Source organism: Chrysemys picta, chromosome 4, assembly GCF_011386835.1.
Source record: "Chrysemys picta bellii isolate R12L10 chromosome 4, ASM1138683v2, whole genome shotgun sequence".
NCBI lineage: Eukaryota > Metazoa > Chordata > Testudines > Emydidae > Chrysemys > Chrysemys picta.
Window position 1 is genome coordinate 7801615 of NC_088794.1, and position 26249 is coordinate 7827863.

General features: G+C 52.3%; 1 protein-coding gene across 1 annotated transcript; it reads left to right on the plus strand.

Annotated features, from left to right (window-relative positions):
* On the plus strand, window positions 1–25085 carry LOC101944181 (integrin alpha-M). Its single transcript, XM_024113499.3, has 28 exons — window positions 1–285; window positions 3461–3575; window positions 3712–3815; window positions 4032–4096; window positions 4797–4911; window positions 5349–5479; window positions 5741–5886; window positions 6321–6474; window positions 8088–8223; window positions 10335–10501; window positions 11701–11841; window positions 12142–12348; window positions 12541–12671; window positions 15066–15223; window positions 15391–15545; window positions 15703–15834; window positions 16386–16459; window positions 16678–16819; window positions 17065–17178; window positions 17730–17809; window positions 17967–18050; window positions 18301–18379; window positions 18615–18722; window positions 18959–19042; window positions 19221–19334; window positions 19554–19646; window positions 19899–20009; window positions 24575–25085. Exons 1-28 carry the CDS (start codon window positions 249–251, stop codon window positions 24650–24652), a joined length of 3255 nt encoding a protein of 1084 aa, XP_023969267.2. The 5' UTR covers window positions 1–248; the 3' UTR covers window positions 24653–25085.
* The last annotated feature ends 1164 nt before the right edge of the window (window positions 25086–26249 follow it).

Below are 26249 nucleotides of genomic sequence, written 5' to 3' on the forward strand. Positions count from 1 at the left end.
ACAGCTGTGTGTGTGTCTGACTCGTCGGGTGTGTCAGTGTAGTTGACTTTTTCCCCCAATCCTCTCGGTTCTATTCCCGCCCTATAACACTGTGAGTCCCCCCTCCACCCCTGGCAGTGTTTCTCTCTTTTCAGATAGCACTTTTCTTTCCTCTGCACTCTGCTGCCTCCTCTCCAGGCAGTGCCCTTGAACCTCACACGTCCTACGAGAGCATCCACGCTCCATAGACACCCCTCACCCAGTGCAGGATGGACCCCCTGCCTCTGATCCTCTACCTGTGTGCAGGTAAGTGCCAGCCAGAGGGACTGGGGAAAGCAGGACTCCTCCACATGGGTGCCCAGCGAGTACCCCTCTGGCAGGGGGATGGGAGCAGTTGGATGCTCAGGACTCTTGGGTCCTTTCCTTGGCTGGCTCTGGAATAGGAGTGGGGTAGGTGGGTTACAGCAGGAGGCCTGTGCATCAGGACTTGTGGGTTCTCTCCTCAGTTCTGGGAGAGGAATGGGACGCTAGAGTCTTGTGTGGGGGAGGGCTGGTAATCAGGACTCCTGGGTTCTAGTTCCATCTCTGTTCTGTTCCCCCCCAGACTCTCTGGGATGGGAGTGGGTCACAGGTGTGATTCCCTTTCTCTGTGGGGCATGTGTGCTCGGCAAGATGTGTGTGTGGGGGGGGTCCGGCAGGTGTGAAGTGGATGCAGTGTTTGCAATTGCTCAGTCCTTGAGTAAAACCACAACCACTTCCCCCTGCTTCAATGTCACGTCTCTCCTGTCTGTGAGGCCTGGACCCATCAGGGAATGGAGGGGGGCAGACTTTGGGGTGGCTGAGGATGAGTGGGATGGGCTGGGAAGGGGGGACAGACTGGGAGATGGGGCTTGAAAAGGGGATGAAGGGAAGAATGGGGGAGGCCACCTCAGCTCCTCCCCCACCCTCAGCTCCTTTGCCCCCAGTCCCCACCCAGCCCCACTTTGCCCCGTATCTGCTCCTCCTATAGCTCTGGAGGGGGCGGCTCCAAGGGGATTCTCCTTCCCAGGCCTGGGCTTGCAGGGATGGAGAGAGCAGAAGGGAGGAGAGCTCTGCCTTAGGGGAGTTGGCTACGCTGTGCGTTAGGGATTCACTTTTGCCACTGATTGTCTGTTTGGTGTTTCTTGTGTGACAAGAGTTTGGTGGGTCTCAGCTGTGGCTCCCACACACAAGTTTACCAGGCCACCCTGCACTAATTGATAGACTCAGCAGAGAGACCAAGAACTTCCTGGGCCAAGTTGCTCCTGGTGCAATGCTGTGGCCAATCCTTGGAGGCATAAGCAGGGGAATCTTTGGTAGGAGCGGAGAGTTTATTTTATCTCTGTATTTGGTCCTGGTGCGACCTCTGCTGGACTCCTGTGGCCAGTTCTGGAGCCCAGAGTCAAGAAGGATGTTGATAAATTCGAGAGGGTTCAGAGAACAGCCATTAGAATGATCGAAACATTAGAAAACCTGCCTGAGAGACTCAAGAAGCTCAATCGATCACTATTTAGATGAATGAAGTGAAGACTAAGGAGTGCTTATCTCAGTCTATAAATACCTACCTGGGGAACAAATGTTTGATGGTGGACTCTTCAGTCTAGCAGACTGCCTTGGAAGTTGAAGCAAGACAAATTTAGACTGGAAATAAGGCGTAACATTTTTAACAGTGAGAGTAATTAACCACTGCAACAATTTACTGAGGGTGATGGTGGATTCCCTTGTTGGGATATAATATGTAATATGATATATGCTATGGGGCCTAGTGAATCTGTTGTGTGTTTGAAACATGAGTGCATGACCTGCATTTGGGCAACCAAAGCAAGAACTTAGAAGTCGAGTGGTCAAAACCTATTTGTACAAAACACATTGTACCAAACAACTTTGTTATGTCCTTGGAAAAAATGAAGAATCTTCAGATAAGGAAATAACACCAGTGGAACTGTTATAAAAAATGTGTAAAAATATAAAAATGGCGTGCCTTGGATCATGGCAGCCTGCCCAAAATTGTCTCTTTAAAACAAAGGGTAAAAGCCCAAAACAACAAAAACAAAAACGAATAACATCACAAAGTAAATTATAAATAAAAGCCTCTCACATTTGCAATTTCAAGTCTTTCAATAATCCAAAGCCCTTTTTATATATGGTGTGGTACTTGTAAACTCCCCACACCATGTAACTAAACTAAACCCCAATTAACCATCAAAACGTCTAACTATTGAGCTCTGGTATAGTATGTTTGGGGTATATATGTAAAGTAAATAAGATCCATTTTGTAAACCATAAAAAGTATTTAAAGTATTATATAGCAACACTGTGTCCAGTATCTGCCTGCTCCCCCATCCCGTAAAAAGGCCCCTGCTGGGGGTCTAACACCCTGTCACTGGAAATTTTAAATCAAGACTGGATCTTTCTCTAAATGTTCCAGTCTGGTTCAAGCAGGCATTAATTCAGAGAAGCTCTCTGGCTTGTGTTACATAGGAAGTCAGACTAGATGCTCAAAGTGGTTCCTTCTAGCGTTATGGTCTGTAATTCTATGAAATCTGATCTGCCCCTGCTACCCTACAGAAAGTGTTCCCCGCTGCCCTTTATGAATCCGGGTCAGCAAGAGATAAATCAAGGGCTTAATTTACCAGTGTTAAATCCGTTCCTCATAGTTAGTCTTCACGTGGGAGTTTCTGCTGCTATGCAAATGAATGCATGGTATGATTCACGTATAATGGCCTTCAAGGACTAGACAAAAGGGAAGCTTGAATGATCTGGGAGTCAGGACTCCTGGGCTCTATCCCCAGCTCTGAGAGGGGTGTGGGGTCTGGTGCTCAGTCTCAGAAAGGTTTGGGAATGAATTGGCTGAGGCTACAGCTAATGCTGGGAGTTTACAGAGGGTATTCGAGGCTATTAACATCGGGTGGCCAAGACATTACATAGCAATACGTTCCAAGCTGACATGCTCACAAGAGGACATGAAAGACGCTTAGACATGGAGAAATGTAACTGCAGAGCCGGAGAGATACAGTATTGGCCACAAATGAACAATGAGAGACATAGAAATTGTTAAAATGTGTGAAACAGGCTCCCAGTGCCAACCTAAACAGAGTAAAAGAGGCCATGTTGATAAGCAATGAACAGTTCAGGGCATGGTCTAAAGTTGGTGTGGCTCTATTTACATACACAGGTGAGGAAAATCCTGCAAATCTGAGAGTGTCCGGCGCTATGCAAATGAATGCAGGGAATGATTTATATAAAGGAGCCCTGGAGAGCCCTGGAGAGCTAGACAGCCGGGAGCAGGTGGTGAGGAGCTGGGAGTCAGGACGCCTGGGTTCTATCCCTGACTTTGGGAGAGGAGTGGGATTTGGTGGGTTAGAGTAGCAGGCTGGAATTCAGTTCCATAGCCAGAAAGCCCCAACCACTGGCCTGGTCTTCATAGGGGAAGCTCTAACTGGAGACTGTTTAACCCCTGCAGTGCTGGCACCGAGCCATGGATTCAACGTGGATGTGGAGGGACCCATCACCTTCCAGGAGGCAGCTGAGGGGTTTGGGCAGAGCTTATTGCAGATCGGGAGTGCCAGCGGCGGGGGGTAAGGGCCGAACATGGGACCCCACATGACTTGTGCCCAACGCTGAGGGGCATGTCTGGCTGGGCTGCCTCCCCTGGGCCTCAGTCCCCTGGGTGTTTGGGGCATCACCTGAGCCCCCCATACTTTTTCCCCGCAGGCTGATTATCGGGGCCCCGCTGCAGACAGGAAACGTGAATAAAACAGGCAAAGTCTACAAGTGCGACCCGGGCTCCAGACGCTGCCAGGAGATCCCCATCCAAAGTAGGGTCACCCTGTGCTGTGGGGGGCAGCAATAGGATTGGGGTGGGAGCCAGGACTCCTGGGTTCTGTGACCAGCTATGAGAGGGAAGGGGGGGTCTAGTGGGTTAAAGCAGGGTGGGGTGGGGCTGGGAGCCAAGAATACTCATTTCTATCTTCACCTCTGGGAGTGGAATGGAGTTTATTTGCTCACCCTGGTGTGCATCTCTCCCCTGTCAGGGTCCCCGGATGCCATGGACATGTCCCTCAGTTTGTCTCTGGCTGCCCGAGGCTCCCAGTTCCTGGTAGGTACCACACCCAGGGCAGATGGGTGCTGGGACTGGGGTCCGACATTTTCTCCCTCATCATTCCATGGGACAGGTCCCTCCCCAAACCCCAATACTCATGGATGGTAGTGACTGGGCGGTGTCAGCGTGACTAAAGCAATGGTGCAGAGGTGACCATTGGGTGACATCCCCATGACGACACGATAAGTGTGCGAGGGCTGTTGGTAACTCCTGTAACTGGAGGGGTGGTACAAGGATGCAGTGGGGAATGGTGGTAGACAGATATCCTCGCTTTGGCAACAGTGACCCTGTGAGATGATGTTGTGAGGGATGGAGTCAACTGGCTGATGTTGCTATGGTGACAGTGACTGTGTGCTGATGTACCAGGAAGTGTAGTAACTGGCTTGTCGCCATGGTGACAGTGACTGTGCATGGACATACCAAGAAGCATAGCAAGCGGGTGACATTGCCATGACAACAGTGACTGGACATTGCTATAGCAGGAAGTGTGGTAAGCAGGTGATGGCCCCGTGTGACTCCCCTGTCTCCTCTCGGAGGTCGGTGCTGGGACCTGTCTACCCCAAGGGGGCTCCTGCCCTGGCAGGGGCTTTCCCTGCATATCCATGTAGGGGGAGGGATCAAGCTCCAGGCTCTATCCCCCACCCTCAGTGCTCTGTTCAGAGGGGCACCTACTGACCCCGTCCTTCTCATGCCCCAGGTGTGCGGCCCCAAAGTGCATCAGGCCTGTGGGGAGAACAAGTACGTCAGTCACAACTGCTACCCCCTGCAGCAGAGCTTCTCGCAACTCCAGCGCATCCCGGACACCCAGCCAGGTGAGGGGTAACACAGTGGTGTGGGGGGGCCACTTACACCCTGGAGTCATGGGTGGGTACACAGGCCATGGGAAGGTGGCGGGGCCCAGGGTCTGGCAGGGGGTGGGATAGCAGGCTAAGTGAGCTCATTGGTTTGATTCAGGATGTCAGTAGGAGCTGGGAGTCAGGACTTCTGGGTTCTGTCCCAGCTCTGGGAGGCGGGTGGGGTGCATGCATTTTTTTCATCCCAGTGCATGTCATGCTCTACTCTCAGGGACCCTCCATGGCAGGGACAGGATGATATTACAACAGAGGGGCCGAGGGTGGCCTGATTGGGGTGGCCGGCAGGGGGTGGGATATCAGGTTAGATGCGCCATAGGTCTGGTCTAGCTCTTTCTGATGCGTTTCCCATGTTTGTGGAGTTGAGTCAGGACTTACTTCATTCCTGTCCCTCTCAGAGTGCCCCAAACATGTCACAGACATAGCGCTCCTCATCGACGGCTCGGGCAGCATCGCACCTGTGGACTTTGGAAAGATGAAGATGTTTGTCTCTGAGATCATGAAGCGTTTCCGCAAAACCGACACGCAGGTAACGGGCAGAGGCTGAACCCTGACTACGTACCCTGCCCCTCACAGTCAGTGCTGATCCCAATGCCCCAGTTCAGCACTAGGGGGCGCTGTGCCGCTGGGAGCAGCAATAGATTTTGCATCCAAAACCAGGAAAAAATTCCTGCAGAACCAGCTACATCCTAACCGCCTGCCCCAGCCCTTAACTGAGTCTGATTCCTGCTTTTCTGAACTTCCACCCCTGGGGTTGTTTTTCTCTCTTCTCCTCTGCCTCCCCTTGCAGTTCGCCCTCATGCAGTACTCCAATAAATTTAAATTGCACTTCAACTTCATGGAATACAGGGGGAGTCGTGACCCTGATCACCTTCTCCAAGGGGTTGAGCAGCTTCATGGAACGACGCACACGGCCACAGCCATCCGGAAAGTGGTGTAGGTATTGCCCTGCTCCCCATGCTGACTCCACAGGGAATGGGCTGTAAGGACATGTGAGCTAAGGGACAGGGACTCAGATCTCCTGTGTTCTATCCCCAGCTGTGGGAAGGGACTGGGGACTAGTGGTTAGAGCAGGGGGCTGGGCATCAGACTCCTGGGCTCTGTGCCTGACTCTGGGAGGGGAGTGGGCACTTGTAGGTTAGAGCGGGGAGGGCGATGTTGGGAGCAAGGACTCCAGGGGTCTATTGCCAGCTCTGAACAAGTCACAGCCGCACTGTGTGCCTCAGTTTCCCCATTCATAAAATGGAGGCAATGACAGTGGCCTCCTTTGTCAAGGATGTTGTGATCAGCAATGCCAAAGCAGTGGATGAGCCCTAGGTGTTGTTATGTATCAATAACCCTCCCATGCCTTCCGCACGCCCCTTTTCCAGGCGGGAGCTGTTCACCTCTGGGAAAGGCGCTCGGGGTGAAGCCACCAAGATTCTCATGGTGATCACAGATGGACAGAAATACAATGACCCACTTTCTTATTCGGACGTCATACCTGAGGCTGAGAGAGCTGGGATCATCCGCTACGCCATCGGGGTGAGCTGCGGCCGTGCGGAGAACTAGTATGGATCTGAGCCCGTGTCCAAGGACAGGGGATGGGGAGGGGGTTCCCATCACATAAGGGAGAAGAACTGACCCCCTGGGTTGTAACTGGGCCAACGTGTGACATTATAGGAGAGCTGGAGCTCCTCTGTGGTTCAGGTTGAGCGGTACTTTCTAGTAAAAGGTTGGGTTTTCTGACTGCCTTATGGTCCATGTGCTGACTCAGATTGTCCTAAATTTAGTTTGCCTCATGGGGATGCCTGTTAAGATTAGTGATCTAAATTTGGGATCATTTGAACAAGGGGTTTCTGAGATACAGCCCCTCTGTTAAACAGCAAAGTCACCCGGTTTTTATAAAGCCTTTTTTGCACACTCCTGGGGCTCAAACAACGGCTCTGATCCTCCCCAAACTGATCTCAGTCACTTGACATTTATCTCCGTTAAACTGCTGAGCCAAAGAGATTGAAATGGGCATCAGCAGCAAGACAAAGGGCAAGTTTACATGACACACTTAAGTCAAATTAAGTTATGTCGTCACACAGCCACCGCGGGAATTAAAATCATTTTTTCATGTCCGTGCCCTCACCAGGGGACCTTGTACTGATTTAACTGTCAGTGTCGGGCATTGTGGGGCTGAAGCTATGTAAGCCACACAGTGCCTATATGGACACTGCATCAACCTAACAACATTGACCTAAAAGCAACGCCTCTTGTGGAAGTGGAGTTATGAAGTCGGTGTAGTGGGCGAGTTACATGGGTGGGAGCTACATTTTAGTGTAGCCGCTTACAGAGTTAGGTCGATCTAAGCATTTCATCAACAAACTTGGGTTTAGAGTCGTAGATTCCCAGGCCAGAAGGGACTTTTGCGATGATCTAGTCTGAGCTCCCGTGTAGCACAGGCCAGAGAAGTGACCCCAATAATCCCTGTTGGAACCAGAGCAGATCTCCTAGAAAACCAGCCAGTCTTGAGATAAAAATTGGCAGGGAGGAGAATCCGCCACAGCCTGTGGTGAGCTGCTCCAATGGTTAATTCCCCTCATGGTTAAATCTGACACCTTCTTTCCAGTCTGAATGGGTGTAAATTCCACTTCCAGCCACTGGATCTTGTTCGATGTTTGTCTGCTGCTTACATCAGGCCCAGCAACTGGGAGGTGCCTGACTCCACTGCTGAACCGAATGCACACAACCCACCCGGACTAGCACAGTGGTCCCAGCCCTTCACCCCTTGCCCTGAGTCATTACCCGCACTCACCCCTCACTACGCCCCGGAGATTGAATCACAAAGGTCCCCAGAGCGCTGACAGTCCCCATGGCAAGATGCTCTCTGTGCCCCGCCGCTGATGCAACTGACACAACTCAGAGCTGAAATGAGGCCAGTTCCAAAACTTCAGGCTTGTGGGTCTGTATCCTCAAAACAGAGTGACACTTGTGCCAAGATGTTTCAGCTCCCCACCCTCACACTCACTGGAGCGGCCCAGAGTGCTGGCCGAGCCATGCCTATCGAGGGCCCAGCAGGGCTCAGGATGGGTGGGTATGTGCCCAGGGCTCTTGGCTGTAATTGATGCTGATGCCCTTGTCTCCACTGTACCTCCCTCTGCTCCATGAAGGTCGGCAGTGAAGGCCAACAGGAGTTCCAGGAGATCGCCTCTGAGCCCACCAGGAAGCATATCTTCGGGGTGGACAATTTCAACACCCTCGAGTGCATCGAGACCCACCTGCAGGACAAGATCATCATCTTAGAAGGTAACAGAGTTGGGGCAGGGGTCGCAGTGGCCCTGGGGCTCTAGAAATGGGTTTTCAAGGTTGAGATGGCCGGCATATTGGGCTGCATTAGTAGGAGCATTGCCAGCAGATCGAGGGAAGTGATTATTCCCCTCTATTTGGCACTCGTGAGATCTCATCTGGAGTATTGCATCCAGTTTTGGGGGCCCCACTACAGGAAAGATGTGGGTAAATTGGAGAGAGTCCAGCAAAGATCAACAAAAATGATTAGGGGGTTGGGGCACATGACTTATGAGGAGAGGTTGAGGCAACTGGGTTTATTTACTCTGCAGAAGAGACTAGTGAGGGGAGAATTTATAGAAGCCTTCAACTACCTGAAGGGGAGTTCCAAAGAGGATGGAGCTCGGCTGTTCTCTGTGGTGGCAGATGACAGAACAAGGAGCAATGGTCTCAAGTTGCAGTGGGGGAGGTCTAGGTTGGATATTAGGAAACACTATTTCACTAGGAGGGTGGTGAAGCACTGGAATGGGTTACCTAGGGAGGTGGTGGAATCTCCATCCTTAGAGGTTTGTAAGATCCGGCTTGACAAAGTCCTGGCTGGGATGATTGAGTTGGTGTTGGTCCTGATTTGAGCAGGGGGTTGGACTAGATACCTCCTGAGGTCCCTTCCAACCCTGATAGTCTATGATTCTGTGGGACAAGCAGCTGCTGGGAATCCAGAGCTGGGAGTGGTGGGAGCCTATGACTGGTCCAGTGGGATATACCTATATGGGAGCAGTGGGAAGCTGAGTTTCATTGACATACCCAGAACCTCTGGGGACATGAATGATGCTTCCCTCGGTAAGAACAAACCCAAAGATTTCCTCTTACCTATTTATACAGCCCCTGCTCCTCACCCCAGAGGGGGCTGCATCTTAGTTCTGGGGAAGGGATCTCTGTGTAGCACTGTTTGTGACACCCTGACACCCCAATATTCACCACTGTCATGTAATTAGGATATGGTTTGTACAAACTATGTCTTGTGAGGGATTATTCTAAAAGTCTTGATCTGCTGAACATTAATCTCATTGGATTGTGTGTGTTATCGTTCTATGTGAAGTTATGAAGTTTGGCTACGTATGTGTTAATGAAACGTGTGCTGAGGTTCACAACACCCACAAGCAGCCTTTCAGGTACAACGGTAAAAAGTCCAAACAGTGTTAATGGCTTATAGAGTAAATTCACATAAGCACACGGATTACCCCAGGAACTGGGTACAATACAAACCGCTCAGAGATAGCACTACACAACGGGAACTGTTTGGCCCAGGTCACAGCAAGAGAGCTTTACAGCGAGTGGGAAGAAGATATACAAAGGGGACAATGATATCATGGGGGATGTCACTCTCCCTACAACAACACACCTGGAAATATCTGAGGGGCAAGGACGGAACTGTGGGAAGTGATGGTCCAAGGCTAGAGGGATTTTTAGCCTGAGTATGAAAATCTGGGAAAGCCAAGGCAACTTGTGCCTTAAGAATGTGCTGCCTGTTTATCACTCAGGGTGAGAATCTCCTTATTTGTATCCTACCAGTCTAGTGTGTTATGCTGAATTTGCAAGTTTTCTTTATGTATTAAAGTAATCTGCTTTGTTCTGTTTGCTTTCCCTTATAATCACTTACAATTTACCTTTTGTAGTTAATAAAGTTATTTCTTGTTTATAGTAAGACCCAGTTTGTGCAATTCATACCTGGGGGTGCAAGAAGCAGTGCACATCTCTCTCCACATTGAGGGAGAGGGTGAATTTTTAGGATCTTGCACTGTGCAGATCTCTCTGGACAGTGTAAGACAGTATTATTTCGAGTTTATTTCCCAAAAGGTTGTGCACGTGAGTTCCGGGTGAGTCCTCTCACATAGAGCTGACTTCAGTCTCTGTCTGCCACTGGATGTGGCCCTACCTGTGTGTGTGTGCTGTACCAGACTGGAGAGCCTAATTCAGCAAAAAAGGAAGAGGGAATCCAGGCTGGTGGAGCAGGAGAGGCTCAGTGAAAACCCAGTACATCAGGTGGCATCAGAAATGGAGTGGGCCAACCCGTCACACTGTTGTATGGCTGTTTCCCATGTCACCTTCCCATGTCTCTCTTTTCCTTTGAGGTTATTCATCTCAGGTCATCACAGCCAATGGGCAGACCACCTACATGGTCGGGGCCCCTCTATGCCAAGGCACCGGCAAAGTCCTCCTGTTCAGCCGAGATACCAAGGGTGGGGAATGGACACCCGGATCGGAGCTGTTGGGAGAACAGATATGGGGAGCGTTACAGGTAATGTGGAGTGTGGGTGTGAGAGAAGGAGAGCACTGGAGGAAGCCTGTAAGCTTTTGACATTATGTAATATTTGAGTTTCGCTTCACCTTCAGGAACGATTTGGTCAGAGAGCCTCAGGCAGGGGATAAACTTGACTGGTTTAGAGAACTGCACCGCAGCTGACATTCAGCATCTCTGCAATATCCCACTTCTGTTACCTTCACTTACAGTCTAGACGGAACTGATGAGGTGGATACGGACAGAGGCCCAGACCCAGCAAGGGACTTAGGCATTGTGATGCTGCAGGGAGGCACCTGACTCTGACAGCGATCAATTAATGTGGTGGGGAAAGAGAGACACAGGGACTCTTCACGTACCCCACATGTTGGGTCTCATCCAATAGGCATGCTCAGAGCTGCCAAGATATTCATAAACTAGCTGTAGGAGACAAGAGATGTTTCCCATATAGCCTGGGGGTTAAAGTCCTCACCTAGGACATGGGTGACCCCTGGTTCAAATCCCTGCTTTGTCTGATTAGGAAGAAGGATTTAACCAGGTAGCTGCCCTCTCTCAGGCTATAGGGTGGCTGTGATTTGCACATGTTCTGTGGCCCACCTGATACTTAGTTACTTAATTAAAGTGGAACAACTTTAACAGGGGAGACTGAGGGAGCCCATATTAGAGTATCCCACAGCTCAGGGGTTAGAGCACTGAACTGAGAAATAGCAGGTGCCTGTTCAATTCCTTCTCCTCTGACCACACCTACCGGAGGTGGAGGAGTTAGATGGAGGAGCGCCTGTCTTCCCCTAGTTTGTGGATCATGCTGGGATGTGGGGGGGAAATAGGCACCGGGCAACTGCATGCTTAGAGTAAGACAGTAAGGCACAAGCCCTGCCCTTGAGACAGCAACAAAGGAGCTTCTGCTTCAAAAACTTAGGCAGCAAGTCAGGTTAGGCACCTACAGGGGTCAGCAGCAGCCAGGCAGAGGTTTTGCGGTTCACAGAGGCAGTTAAGTCCAGGGGGTTAAGCACATAAGTACCTTTGTGGATCTAGGCTAGAGAGACTCAGGCAAGGAAATAATATTACTAATGGTTTAACAGTGTCTGTAAAAGATCACATTACATGAACAATTGCCTATACATACCACCTAAACAAAACTAGTGGGAGAAGAAGCAGGAAGTGACTAAATTGAGGGGGTGGCTTATCTGCCTCTCCAGATTGGCTCGTATTTCGGGAGTACACTCTGTGCTGTGGACCTTGACAGAGATGGGAACACGGACCTGGTTCTAATCGGAGCCCCTTTGTACCATACACCTCTGAATGGAGGACGCGTCTATATCTGCCCAATTAAATTGCCGGTAAGAAAGAGGAGTGCAGCCATGGGGAAGATGGGTGGCTGGGGATTCTTGTTTGTCTGGACTGCTGTGATGCTGTGACAATTAGTATTGCAGTAGGGGCCATGGTGCTCCAGGAAGCAGGGTAGAGGCTCAGTAGGGGGTGCTCTTCCCTCCCAGTCAGTTCTGACCCCAGGCCCCAGAGTCGGGAGGGGGGACACACACTGTGCTGCTGAGAGAGGGAAAGGAGCTTGGTAGGGATCACTCTCTGATGACAGCAAGTGCTGATCCTTTCCCCACGTGTCTTTTGGATTGTGCCTGCAGGGGACGACGATGATCTGCACCAAGACACTACATGGGCAGACGGGGGAAGTGTCTGGGCACTTCGGGGCCAGCATGTCTGAAATCAGGGACATCAGCGGGGACGGACAGACGGATGTGGCCATCGGGGCTCCCATGGAGAATGACAACCGCGGGGCCTTGTACATCTTCCATGGGGAAAAGGGAGGCCTCAGTCCCCAGTACAGACAGGTGAGCCCAGCTCCTATGGGGAGGGGTCAGTACACAGCCCTGAAGAGACATCATGGGGTCCCACAGCCCCCTAGTGCCCATTATACAGGATACTCACCCCTTTCCTAGCCCTTATCCTCTGGTGCCCCCTAGTGCTCATTATATAGTACACTCACCCTTTCTGCATCCCTTATTGCTCTCTCTGCCCTACAGCGCATAGTGGGGTCACAGTTTTCCAGCAAGCTGCACTACTTTGGCCAGGCTGTCAGCAGCGGGACAGATCTGACGGGGGACGGACTGCCGGACATTGCGGTGGGAGCACAAGGGCAGGTCCTGCTGCTGAGGTAAGTAACTCTGTGTCGTTGCACTGCTCCGCACGACAGTCTCAGGCCTTGTCTACACTAGAGAGTATTTTCGATACAAGTTATGCCGACGATCTAAAAGTGCAATAATTTCATTGTTATTCCATGTCCACACTTCGGTCCTTGTGTCAGCAGAGCGCATCCACACTTGGTTCTGTAGCAGTGGAGAGCAGTGCACTGTGGGTACCTACCTCAGTGTGTTACTCACCACATTTCACAGCTAGGTGTTGTGGGAAGGTGGAGTGGATTGCAGTGCATCATGGGTGTGGAATTAATGTCCCATGGTGCAGTTCTTTCCGTCAGCATTCCATGGGCTTTCGACTGCATTCTGTGGCTTTTTTCAATGTTTACTGTGCACCTGCCACCTCTGTCTGAAAAGATGGATCCTGCACTGATCTCTACTGTTGTGGTCACTGTTACGAACACATCGTGGATGGTCATGCAGTATATCATGAGCTCCCAATCTGAACAGGAACCAGAGTTGCCTGATCCGCTGTGTGCCATGGAAAGAAACAACACCAGATTACTTTTGGCGTTCATGGAGCAGCTGAACACAGTGGACTGTAGCTTTTGAGCTTGGGAAACAAGCACTGATTGGTGGGATCACATTGTTATGCAGCTCTGAGATGACGAGCAGTGGGTGCAGAAAACCACCTTCCTGGAACTGTGTACAGAGCTCATCCCAGCCCTGCAGTGCAAGGACACCAAAATGAGAGCCGCCGTCTCGGTGGAAAAGTGTGTGGCGATTGCAGTGTGGAAGCTGGCGACCTTTGACTGCTACCTGGTAGTTGGGAATCAGTTTGAAGTCCATTGCAAGTGTGCAGGGCCATTAATCGAATCCTGCTACAAAGGACCATGACTTTTGGCAATGTACGTGAAATAGTGAATGGCTTTGTGGAAATGAGATTCCCTAACTGCAGCATATAGCTAGATGGAACGCATATTCCAATTTTGGCCCCCTGACCATCTTGTAACAGAGTACATCAACAAAAAGGGGCATTTCTCTATGTTATTGAAGGCACTTGTAGATCACCGTGGGTGTTTTGCTGACATCAACGTGGTGTGGTCGGGGAAGGTGCATGACGTGCACATCTTCAGGAGCACCGGCCTGCACAGAAAGCTGCAAGCAGGGACTTTCTTTCCAGACCAAAAGATTCCAGTGGGGGATGTTGAAATGCTCATCGTGATCCTGGGAGACCCAGCATATCCCTTACTCCCATTGCTCATGGAGCCTTAAATGGGAAACCTGGACAACAGCAAGGAGCGCTTCAACAACAGACTAAGTAGATGTAAAATGACTGTGGAATGTGCCTTTGGCAGATTAAAAGTGCGCTGGCGATACCTTTAGGGAAGGTTAGATCTTAGTGAGGAAAACATTCCAATGGTCAGAGCTGCCTGTGGGGCTAAGGGTGAAAAGCTTGCTTGGGGTGGAGTGCTGAGCCAGATCACCTGGATGCTGATTTTGAGCAGCCAGATAACATGGCTATTGGAGGGGCACAATGGGGGCTATTCAAATCAGGGAGCCTTTGAGGCAACATTTTGAGAATGAGAACCAGTAATCTGCCATGCTTCATTAAGCTCAGTTATCTGTAGTGTAGACAAGACCACACACAGCAGCAATACATTGTGTGTGTCTGTCTGTCTCACCTGTACTGGAGAAAGGCAAAATAATAGCTTTGCTGCAGAGCTGGTGAGTTGCATGAGCCCGTGGTGCTCGGGCTCCAGGAATATTCTGTACCTAGGGGCCTGTCTCCACCAAAGTCTGGGTTCGAGTCCCACCTGCTGTCCCCCTACACCTCCCGGGTTCCTCCCCTGCCCTTGCTCCTCTTGGCTGAGGTGGGGCTGAGGGTGGGGGAAGAGGTGGTGTTCACAGCACTGTGGATTTGTGGTTGGGGGTGCTGAGCATAGCGTGTCCAGGGAGTGTGGTGTGGGGGGGCTCTGTTGCAACCCAAACCCCTCCCGCACCCAAACTTCCTCCCAGAGCCTACACCCCCAAGTCCCCTCGTCCTTCCAAACTCCCTTCCAGACCTGACACCCCCTCCTGAACCCATACCCTCTGCCCCAGCCCAGAGCCCGCACCCAGCACCCAAACTCCCTTCCAGATCCTTAGGCAGGTGTGAGTGTGGCAGGGTGTGTGGGAGGACAGGACTTGGACCTGTTCTGGGCACCACCAAAAATTATGCAAACCTGCTGCCCCTGCTTTGCTGCTCCCTTATCTGCCTCCCAGCATATCCTCTAGTAGACCTACATATCCATAACTTGTCTCCCTGGTGTGCTGCGAGCACATCCAGGCTGGGGGGGAATCTCTGGGGAGGGAGGGGGTCTGGCCCCATTGCAGAGAGCAGATGGGTGATGGTTCTGTTCCCCCCATGGCAGGTCCCGGCCGGTGCTCAGAGTCAGTGTCTCCATCAGCTTCCAGCCTCCAACCATCCCCATCTCGGCCTTCAACTGCCAGGAGCAGGAGCAGCTCAGCACAGAGGCCAGCAGGGCAGAGGTCTGCTTCACCGTCACTAAGAGCACCATGGACAGCCTAGGTCAGACCAAACCCATCCCCCGCTCCCCTGCACTCTGAGTCAGCCAGTTCCCTGCCCTGGGGCTGGACTCGAGCCAGCTCCGCCTAGAGGGGAAAGGCCCCATGTCCCATTTCCCCTTGAGGTTCCCACTGTGTCTCTCTCTGTCCCTCATTTCCCCTCCCACATAGGTGACGGGATCTACAGCATCATCCAGTACAGCCTGGCCCTGGACCCCGGGTGGACGAAGATCAGAGTCACCTTCGACTCCACCAGCCCTGTCCTGAGCAGGGAGCTGCGGCTCAGCATTGAGAAGAAATGTGAGACGTACCGGATAATGTTACCTGTGAGTGCTGGGGGGTTAGGTCCTAACTCCTTCCCCTCCCGCTGCGTCTGCCCCTCCAACCCTGCCCCTTGCTCCCATGTCACCCAGAGAACAAACTTCTCTCTGGGTCCCAGCTCCCCTTTCCTTTCAGGGACCCAACGTGTTTTTGTTTCCCCAGCTCTGTCCTGAAGACATTCTGACCCCCATCACCCTACGCTTCAACTACACCCTGACGGGGGAGCCCATCGCTACCGCCGGCGACCTCAGACCCATCCTGAGCGAGGACTCTGTGCTGGCGTCTGCAGGCTCGGTAAGGTGCCAGAGACAGGCCCCACGGTGGGTCTGCTGCAGGGATCGAACCAGTGACGTTGCCATTCAAAAGTGAGAGACTGAAAAGTGCAGAACCAGCAGCAGGTTCCTAAACCCATTACAATGTGTGGACACTAGAGGGCGACAGAGATGGATGCCCAGTTTACCTTGGCTAGGGACCTGTCTCCACCTGGTGGGAACATTCCAACTTCTCCTCAAAGTTCCCAAAATTTCTGTCCAAAAACCAAAATATTTTTGGCTAAAAAAATGATTTTTGATGAAAATTTTTCAAAAATTATTTTGGCCAGGGCCCCTAGAGGGGAAAGGCCCCATGCCCTGTTCTCCATCCCCCCATGAGCCAGGCAGGCCCCCTGACCTATGGGTGAGTAGGTGGGTGGCAAGGGCGGGGCTGATGGGTTCAGCTGTCCCCTGTGCAGGGGAATGGGAGGTGCTGGGGTAACTGAAGGGCCCCTGGGTCCCTGCACTGTCACTCTGGCAGATGGTGCTGCAGCCCTCTCCCCATTGACCCCTGCCCGCCTGCTCTCCCCCCAGCTCCCGTTTCAGAAGGACTGTGGCGCGGATGGCCACTGCGATGACCAGTTAGCAGTCGCCTTCAATTTCTCTGGGTAAGTCACTGAATCCTCCCTGCAAAATCACCCGCCGTGTGGGGACCCGTCCAGCTTGATCACACCTTGGATTTCCAGTGCTGATGGATCCTGGGTGGGGGGCACTGCTGTGGCGAAGATCGCAGCACTGGTGTCCCTGGCTGGGCACTGCCAAAGGAAGGTCACAGATCAGCCAGGGCACTGCCTTGAGGAAGCTCACCCCTTTCTCCCCCCCTTAGCTTGAGCACCCTGGTGGTGGGGGTCACCCCCGAACTCAACATCACCGTCTCCATCCAGAATCATGGGGAGAATTCCTACAGCACCAGGGTGCAGTTCTTCTACCCGGCCGCGCTGTCCTACCGCCGGGTCCTGCTGCTCCAGGTACCCCAATGCACACCGGGCATGAGGGGCAGCCTCTGCAGGGGGCGCTGTGCTGCAGAGAGCAGCCAGGGGTTCAGCAGGGGGCACCATGCAGCAAGGAGTCAGCTGGGAACTCAGTTTGGAGTGCCGTGCTGCACGGAGTGGGTGAGGGCTTGGCCGGTGGTGTTGTGCTGCAGGGAGAGGGCAGGGGTCTCAGCAGGGTGCGCTGTGGCCCCATCTCTCACTGGCTGGTCCCCTGTGCTCAGTCTAACAGGAGGGCTGTGGCCATTAAGTGCAGCTCAGTGGAGGGCTCAGAGGAACATTCTCAAAGGAACAGCACCTGCCACATCAACCACCCCATCTTCTGGAGCGGAGCCGAGGTAAGGTCGGGCCCTGGCCTGTGAACTCCCCAGGGAGGAGCCCAACTGGGAGCAGAGAGGGGCAGTTCCCTGGGGTCAGCCCAGCTGGTGACAAGAGATGTGCTGGGAAAAGCGCCCCGGGGAACCCGGAGAGTCAATGCAAACAGAGCCCTGAGGTCACTCCGGGGCTGGGGTCAGGCCCTGCCGGGGCTGGAAATGAAGGGCCAGACTTGGAGGGCTGGAAATCAGGCCTCACTTGGGGAGATAAGAACAAAGGGAGGGGCTGTTCCTGCCCCCATTTGGGGTCCTTAAAATGATGGTTAATGGAGTGTTGCCATGGCACGGAGCCGACTGAAGTCTCTGGATCCCAAACCAGGTTAACGCTGTTTAATTTTGGACAGGGACAGGGTCATGTTAACGCCCTTTGCTGCTCTGGGGCCATTTATTCCATCTAAGTTCATACAACAGGCCCACCCCCACCCCACATCTTCTCTGCCTGCTCCACCTCCGCAGTCTCTGGCAGTTCCCCAGATCCTAAGTCCACTGGCTCTCTCACCCCCCGTGTTTTCCAGGTTGTGTTTGTTGCCACTTTCGATGTCTCTTCTAATGCCGCCCTGGGAGACAGGCTGCAGATCACAGCCAAGGCCAGCAGGTGAGGGGGCTGTGTAGGGCCAGGGGGCGGGCTCGGGGGCAGGGGAGGGGGCCGTGCATGGAGCAGGACAGTGCAGAGGAGTATGTTGCAGTCTCCTTGCACAGTTAACTGCCTGCGTCTCCTCATATCTGTCTCCCTTGCTCTCCCCTCCCCCCAGTGACAATGGCGGCCCCATCACCGAGCGCATGATTCACCGGGCGGAGCTGCCAGTCAAGTACGGTATCTTCATCATCCCCACCAGGTAGGTCAGTGCAGAGACAGAAGGGAGAGCGCCCCCTACTGGGCCCCCATCCTGTTCTGTACAGCACAGCACCCCCTAGTGTCGCACTTGGTCATAGGTGCCAGCGCTGACTGCAAGGGGAGAGCGCCCCCTACTGAGTCCTTTCTTGCAGCACAGCGCCCCCTTCTGCACATGACACGCCACCCCCACTCTCCAGCCCCATTCATCACACTCCCGCCTCTCTCCTTCTTTCCATCCTTTGCCTCCCCAGCCTCAAGGAGTCGACCGAGTACGTCAGCTTCTCTGCCAAGAAGGCAGGGACAAGCGTGCCAGTGACACATACGTACGAGGTGAGGCCGGCACCTCAGAGTGTGAGGGGGAAGACGGGGCAAGAGGGAAGGAGTGGAACTGCCTGAGTTAGACTTAGTGCATTAGAGCACAGAGGGCTGGGCAGGGAGCCAGGACTCCTGGATTCTATCCCCAGCTCTGGCAGGGAAGTGGGTCTGAGGGTCAGAGCGGGATCTGGGGATCAGAGGTCCTGGGTCCTCTTCCTGCAGTGCCCTATGGTGAGTCTGTTTCTTTCAGGTCAAGAACCTGCGGCAGCGAAGCGTCCCCATCTCGGTCACGTTCCAGTTCCCCGTGGAGCTGAGCGGGGTCCGGGTGTGGGACGCCTCTGAAGTCGTCCCCTCCAAGGTACCTGCCTCTCCCTGCCCTTGTGTGTGTGTGAGAGATGGGCCCAGTGACACCTGTTCTGCCCTACAGCGCCCCCTGCTGGGGCAGGCTGCCTAGGGGGGGAAGACCCCTGCCCCTGCCTCTGAACCAGCCAGTCCCCTGCCCTGGTGCCGGATTGGTGCTGGTGCCCCCTAGAGGGAAAAGGCCCCATGTCCCGGTCTCACCCCCATTAACACTGTGTGTCTCTCCCTCCCCAGCCCGAGCTGGCTCAGTGCAACAGTGAGGCTGAAACGCCCGGTTTGAAGGACTTTGTGAAGCAGATGAGCGATCGCCCCCTGCTGGTGAGAACACACCGGTGCGGATCCCAGCAGCCCCTTCTCCCTCTGCACTAACAGAAGACAGTGCCTGCAGTGCTAGGCTGGGAGAGGGACCCCTGCTATAGACAAACCCAGACCCTCATGGCCATGCTGAGCCCCTGCACGCCCCCTGACTCACCCGGTGATATCCTTCCACCCTCAGGACTGCTCCGTGGCCACCTGTAAGAAGATCCGGTGCAGAATCGCCTCCCTGGAAATGCAGCAGCCGCTGGAGTTCAGGATCAAAGGGAACGTCAGCTTCCAGTGGGTCTCCCAGGTACGAGAGCTGCCTCTGCCTCTCGGCATCAAGCAAGGGATCCCCTCCCTACATGTGAACAGCCCCGGTGCCCCTCCCCAGAGGTGGCTGCATCTCAGTGCTGAGGAAGGGATTGTTCCTATGTGAACGGCCTGTAAATTGCTCTGGGTCCCCATGGGAGGACACTCTGGGCTGGTTTGTGTCACTTCTGGTCAGGGATGGTGAATTTCTCTGTTCCAGACACAGCAGCAGAAAGTGAGTCTGGTGAGCGAGGCCCGGATTGAATACGAGGAGAAGAAATACACCCAGAAGGAGGGATTCGTCCAGCGCCAGGTACCAGAGTGACTGCGCCCGGAATAGAGAGGGCATCGGCTAGTGGTTAGAGCTGGGAGCCAGGACTCCTCGGTCCTGTCCCTGCTCTGGGAGGAAGTGAGGTCTGGTATATTACAGCGGGGCGGGTGGTGGTGCCAGGACTCCTAGGTTCTATCTCTGCTCTGCGAGGAACTGAGGTCTGGGGGTTTAGAACAGGGGCGGGTGATGGTGCCAGGACTCCTGGATCCCCATCTCACAGCTCCTCTCCCCCAGGTGCAGACGGTGGTGGAGCGCTCCGAGGCCTATAACTACCTGCCCATCATTATGGGCAGCAGTGTGGGGGGCCTGGTCCTGCTGGCTCTCATCACCGCAGCCCTCTACAAGGTGAGTGGGGCAGGGCTTGGACCCCTCCCCCAGGACTTGTCACCCTGGGGGCAGGGCCTGTGGCTCTCCCAGCAGGTGGAGAAGGGGCAAGGGTCTTTCCTCTGGAGGTTCCCACTGCCCGTCCCTTTCCCTCCTCGGCCATCAGCCTGTGTCTGTCTGTCTCTCCCCCTCTCCCCCCTCTGCCTCCTTCCAGCTCGATTTCTTCAAGTGCAAGTACAAGCAGATGATGGAGGATGCTGTGAAAGGCGAGAGGTCTCGCCTGACCCTGAGTGCAACAACTGGCAACCCCCCTGCTTCCGATGCCCCCAAACAATAGCCCCTCATGCACTCCCCTAGATGGGTCACAGAACCCCCAAATTTTAATTGCTGAAGCTGGGCACGCTCACTCTGCCCTCCTCCTTGTCCCGCTCCCCCCACCGGCATGAGTTGCCAATGTTGCTCCCCCCCCAGCTTTGCCTCCCTCTGGGTTGTTCCAGATCCACCCCCGCCCCCTTATGTTTGCCACCTCCAAGATGCAGAGAGACCGGCCATTGCCCATCCCCCAACCAACAAAAGAGATCCTAGTGCCAACTAGAGCTAATTGTTACTCAAATTACGCTGGGCAGAATTCTATTTACCTTTTTATAATTTTGATGGAGAACACTGAGGTTATCTTTCTAGGCATTTTTTTTAGAATTCTATTGATTTAAATTTTGATGTGGAAAATTCTGGGTTTTAAGCATCCCACCCCCATTTTTATCAATTTAAATGATCCCAGTTGTGGGAATTTGTGTGTGTCGGGGGTCAGGCCAGATGTGAAGGTCCGACAGTTATTTAATGGCAGTAGAGGTTGAGATTCAAAAAGTTAAAGCTTTATAACTATGCTGGGAAGGATGGATTTTTATTGGTACATGTTGAATTCATCACACACAGGCAAACTGCGGACAAAATATTTCCATCGCTAATACAGGTCTGTCTCATCTTACGCTGGGGTTACGTTCCGCAGTCAGCGCCTAAAGCGAAAATCGCGTATAGTCCAAATTACATTGAGTGTAATGGCGGGCGGAATCGCCCATACTACAGAAACAGTATTTAAATTGTTATTTTTCTCTTCTTTTTTTTTGTTTTTGCTGACCGCGTAAAGCTGAAATCGCGCATGTTAAATGCGCCTAAGATGCGACAGACCTGTAATTGAAATTTTCTGCTTGAGAACATATTGGAGTTTGATTTAAGGCTATTTACTTTGTATATTTTGACACGTGCTGTTAATAATTTGTATTTGAATAGTTATAAAATGTGACCTTTTAAAATCAATGTCTGTTGTCTTTACAGAATTAAGGTCTGATTCCCCTCCCCCCAGTAATTTTCCACAACTGAAAATTTAAATGAATAAAAATCAAAAACTTTCGCTTAGAAATAAACAGTACTGTGCATGGAAATTATTTTTAAAAAGAATTCTGCCAAGCTTATTTATAACCTTTAAAAACACAAACTGTTGACATCACATGTCAAATTGCACAAAGTTATTATCCTGAAAGCAGCCCCAGTGACACCCACACAGCCACAAGTTTTCTACACAATAAGGTGGGACACTAGAAAGTTCTCCAGGAGCATTTTTCTTTCTTTGTCTAGCTGCATGTTTTGATTGTTATCGACGGAAACGTTTTCCCTTGGTTGGGGGGGGGGGGGGTGCGGTGAAACTGATGTTTGCTGACAATTACTGCTAAAAATCTCATCGTCCCAAGCCTACCTAAAACGCGGAGTGAGCTGGCAACAAAATTGACCCCCAAACCCAGCGCCGGCTCTAGGCACCAGCAAAGCAAGCAGTAGCTTGGGGCAGCAAATTTGCAGGGGTGCAAGAATCCAGCATGGGTGCTGAGAACCAACAGGGAGCCCTGGGAGCTGTAGTTCCTTGGTTAGCTCCCTGCCTATAGAGCCAGCCCTGGAGCAGGGAAAGAACTACATTTCCCAGCATTCCCTTGGCCGCAATTCACAGGAAAGGGAAGGGGAAGGAGCGTGGAACTGGAACCTCATGCTGCAGCTTGCTGTGAATGGTAGGAACAGAGCCAGCTCTAGGTTTTATGCCACCCCCCAGCCCAGCCCTGGGCTCCCCCCGCACCCCTGTGTTGCCCCAGCCCTGGACTCTCCCCCACCCACACCCCCTGCCGCCCCAGCTCTGACCCCCACCTGCACTCCCCTGCTGCCCCAGCCCTGGGCTCTCCCCCCACTCGCATCTCCTGCCACCCCAGCCCTGAGCTCTTCTCCCCCACCTGCACCCCAGCTCTAGCCCCCTCCCGCACCCCCTGCCGCCCTAGCCCTGGGCTCTTCCCCCCCACCTGCACCTCCTGCCGCCCCAGCCCTGGGCTCTTCCCCCCCCACCCGCACCCCCTGCTGCCCCAGCCTGGGCTCTCCCCAAAAGAAGGAATTGGGGGGACTAAATGGACAGTGCCCCTCTCTATCTGAAGCCTAGAAAGGGAGGTATGTGGATCCCACTAGAATTTAAAATGAAAAGTAAGGGAGTGGAGGCTCTACTAGGACCTGAGCAGCTTTAGATACAGTACCAGGCACGTAGGAGGATTTCCACTTCTGAGCCATGGAAGCAGAAATTGACTTTTCTTTTCCAGATTTAGCTAATATTCCGAAAGGGAATCCAGCACCTGCCTTCCAGATTTGAACACCTCAAAATTCAGGAGTGCTCAAGCTCAATTTGGGCAGCTGTTACTTCATTTCCCCCAAATCAAAGATACTGATCCACTGTAACCTGCTGTAGAAAAAGTAGAATAAATTGAGCAAGAAATGCTTCCCAGTGGTTATTAGGACTGGAATTGCTATTTTCAACAGCCATTGCGCATTTTTTTTTTTTTTACTTTTATTTGTTTAAAAGGAAGACCGTGATATCGCATTGGCAAATTCCCCATAGAAACAAAGAATGGAACAAAAGAATAATAAAGGCACCTCAACTTTTCCTCATTTATGGAGGACAGTCTTATAATATGCATCTAGATATCCTCCAGTCACACAAGCTGAAAATTGTTCCACTTTACTGCAGTTCTGTAACCCTATGGGAACCAATCCTGTCTGTGTTCTGTGCACATCCAAAATTCCTGCTGAATGACCAGCCCTGGGAGCGACTTACCGGTGATCCAGGGCTGGGGCGGCAGGAGGGTGCAGTTGGAGGAAAGGGGGAGAGAGGCTGAGGGTGGGGGGGCAGCTAAAAATTTTTTTGCTTGGGGCAGCAAAAAACCTAGGGCCAGCCCTGCCCAAACCTCTATATAGGTATTACTGTGTTCTGTTAGAGAATGACAGATCCTCAGAGCTGCATTCTCCTGCCCTGGTGAGAAACTAACAAATACATAAAGGATAAATGACATTCCTGTTGGGTGAATAGAAGAGATGTTCAGTGGTGAACAGGGGTGAGGTTCTGGCCCCTTTCCCCACAGCTGTGACCACAGCCGTTCTTTCTTGCACAGGGAGCCCTTGCCTTGCCCATCATGAGCCCCCACACCCGGCGCCTCCCAGGAGATTCAGCCCAGGAGGGAGCCTTCCCCCCATCGTCCCCTCCCAGGAGACTCTGCCTCTCCCACCCTGCTCCTGCCCCTCCCTGTTGGTGAGCTGTGAGTCCAGCTCACGTCCTGGCACTGAGAGAAATTGCCGTGGTTCAACAGGCTGAGCAGGGCCAGCTGCACACCTGGCCACGTGTCCTGCGTGGTAGATACAAATTCACTGCATGTGTGGCTGCCCACACTCACGTCTGGCAGAGGGACATCAGACCCCCAGACATTAAATCTTTTCACTGGCAACAGGCAAGGCGGGACAAAAAGTGCCAGGCCAGTTAAAAATCATCCAGGTGGCAACTTTATGTGGGATGCTCCGGATCCATATCCTGATGTCCCTTCCTGAACTTGAAACCTTCCAACCAGAGCGTCTGTGGCAGGGCTGGGAGCCAGGACTCCTGGACTCTATCCCAGGAGCTGTGGAAGGGAGTGGGGTCTAGTGGGTTAGAGCAGGAGGCCTGTTCTCGGCCGGTGTCTGACCCATGCTCGGCACAAAGGGGGCTCGCTCTCGGCCAGGGTCTGTGCAGCGCCCGGCACAATGGGGGCCCTGGTCTCAGTTGGGGCCTTGAGGTGCTACTGGGTTACTTCCAATAAAACCAAGCTCTCAGAGTCATTCGCCTGCCTGGTCTGAAGTCTCAGGTCACTTCAAACTGTCCCTCAATACTGTGGGTGTGTGTTTGTGGGACTGACAGGGGCTGTGCTGTCCTACCTTCCACACCACACAAGGAAATGAAATCACTTTTAAAACTGATCGAAAAGGAAAAAAAATAAAAGCCTCTGTTCTGCAGGTTTAGCCTGAGGAACTCCCTGCCACATGTGGTAATGAGGCTGGGACCAAATACGTTCCTGTATTCACACCCTACGTACTATTGTAATAATCTTTGTACAAAGTATGCCTTGTGAAGTATAATTCGAAAACTCACAAGTTGTTGATCAGTATTGTCCTGATAAGCTATGTGTCTCAACATTGCATGTAAAGTTTTATAAGATTTCCCTGTATGATGTTACTGACCTGTGTTCCCAACCCCACAGCCTTGCGCACGCAGAACTTGGCAACCAGGTGTGGTCTCGAGAAAGGAATGTGCCTCCCTGAATTTGCATTTAATCTGAAAACCGTCATCGATCAGGGAGGGAAACAAAGGAAGCTCAATCGTGTGAGGAAAAGCCAGCTGTGAACGTCCTTCCACATAAACTCTGTGTGTCCTAGTGCCCAGCTGGAAATGTTTTTCAAGAGTGAGACTGAAACTATAAAAAGGAGGAACAACCCCTCCTTCCCTGCCCATGGCATTCACTGCACCTGAAGAGAGACAGGAAGTATTCACTGGATGCCGAGGAAGAGGGCCTGAGGTACACAGTTTGATCTGGAAGGCAGCTGAAAGCAGGTGGTGAGAAACTTTGCTTGAATAGGATATAATTTAAGTTAGGCACCAGTAAATGTTTCATCTTTATTTTCTTTGTAAGCGTTTCTGACTTTTATTCCTCATGAGTTGGATTCACTTCAAATCTCTCTCTTTGTAGTTAATAAACTTGTTTTATTCTTTTATCTAGTCTAGTGTGTTTGAATGGAAGTGTCTGGGTAACTCTGATTTGGGGTGGTAATTTGTGGGCACAGGAATAATCTTACAGGAATGATGGACTTAATATGATTTGTAGTGTCCAGGAGAGAGCTGGGCAGTACAGGACATACATTTCTGGGAGAAAATCTAAGACTGGGTGTGTGCTGGGGTCACCCTGCTGTATAACCCGGCTGGTGAGAGCCAGAGTGTAACCCAGGTGTGGCTGGCTGGCTGCAGTTACACACAGACACTCAGGGTGTGAGTTGCACGCTCTTAGGCTGTTTGTGAGTGGCCCAGGTGGGAGTTATTTCAGTGAGACTTTGTAAGGCACTCAAGGCTTCAGGGCCAGGAGGTGACAGAGCTGCTCATTAGCCTGGATTGTACCCTGGCATGCCAGAGATGTGTAAACAGGACTCTCACGTGGGAGTAAAGGGGTTATATTCTCTCGGTGTTTGGCACTGGCGGGACCGCTGTTGGAAAGCTGTGTCCACTAAGCAGAGTGACATAATGTCTGTGCCACTCAGGAAAGACAAGAAGTCCAGGCACTTCAGTGCTATAAGACCAATGTCATCACTTCCATGACATAATTAATCTAAGCAGTCCATGGTGTAGTCTCACCCACAGTCATTCCTCAAGCCTACTATGGGCTTTCAGGTCCTAGAGAAATGTGTTTCCCAGATAGTCTCATTAAAGTTCCTAAATTACCATCTACCATCTTGGTAGAGGGCTGGTGGGTTCATCTTGTGTCTCCTTAATGATAAAATATCAAGACATTTTTCTCAAAGCAGCTCTTGTTTTTTTAAATAGCAAGTCGTTTCTAGAGAAAGCCGCTCTAAGTGTAACAAAGGCAGAGAGTCACATGTAGCAAACAGGACTACGGGACACAATGGGTGACAGGTGCCCTAAAATCCTAATCCGGTCCAGAGCTTCAGCACACTAACAAGATCTCCTCTTGGCTAACAAGGTACTGCTGCCCCCAAAGCCTCCACCAGCATGGCTGAGACCCTCCTTCCATGAGATCTCCCCCGTACTTCTGGGAGGGCCCCAGCCAGGAGCGCCGAGCTGTGAGTCCCAGCTGGGCTGGGAAGGGACAGGACTTCCTCTTCACCTGCACAGCTGCTCGGGGCAGGGAGGGAGATCACACCCATCTC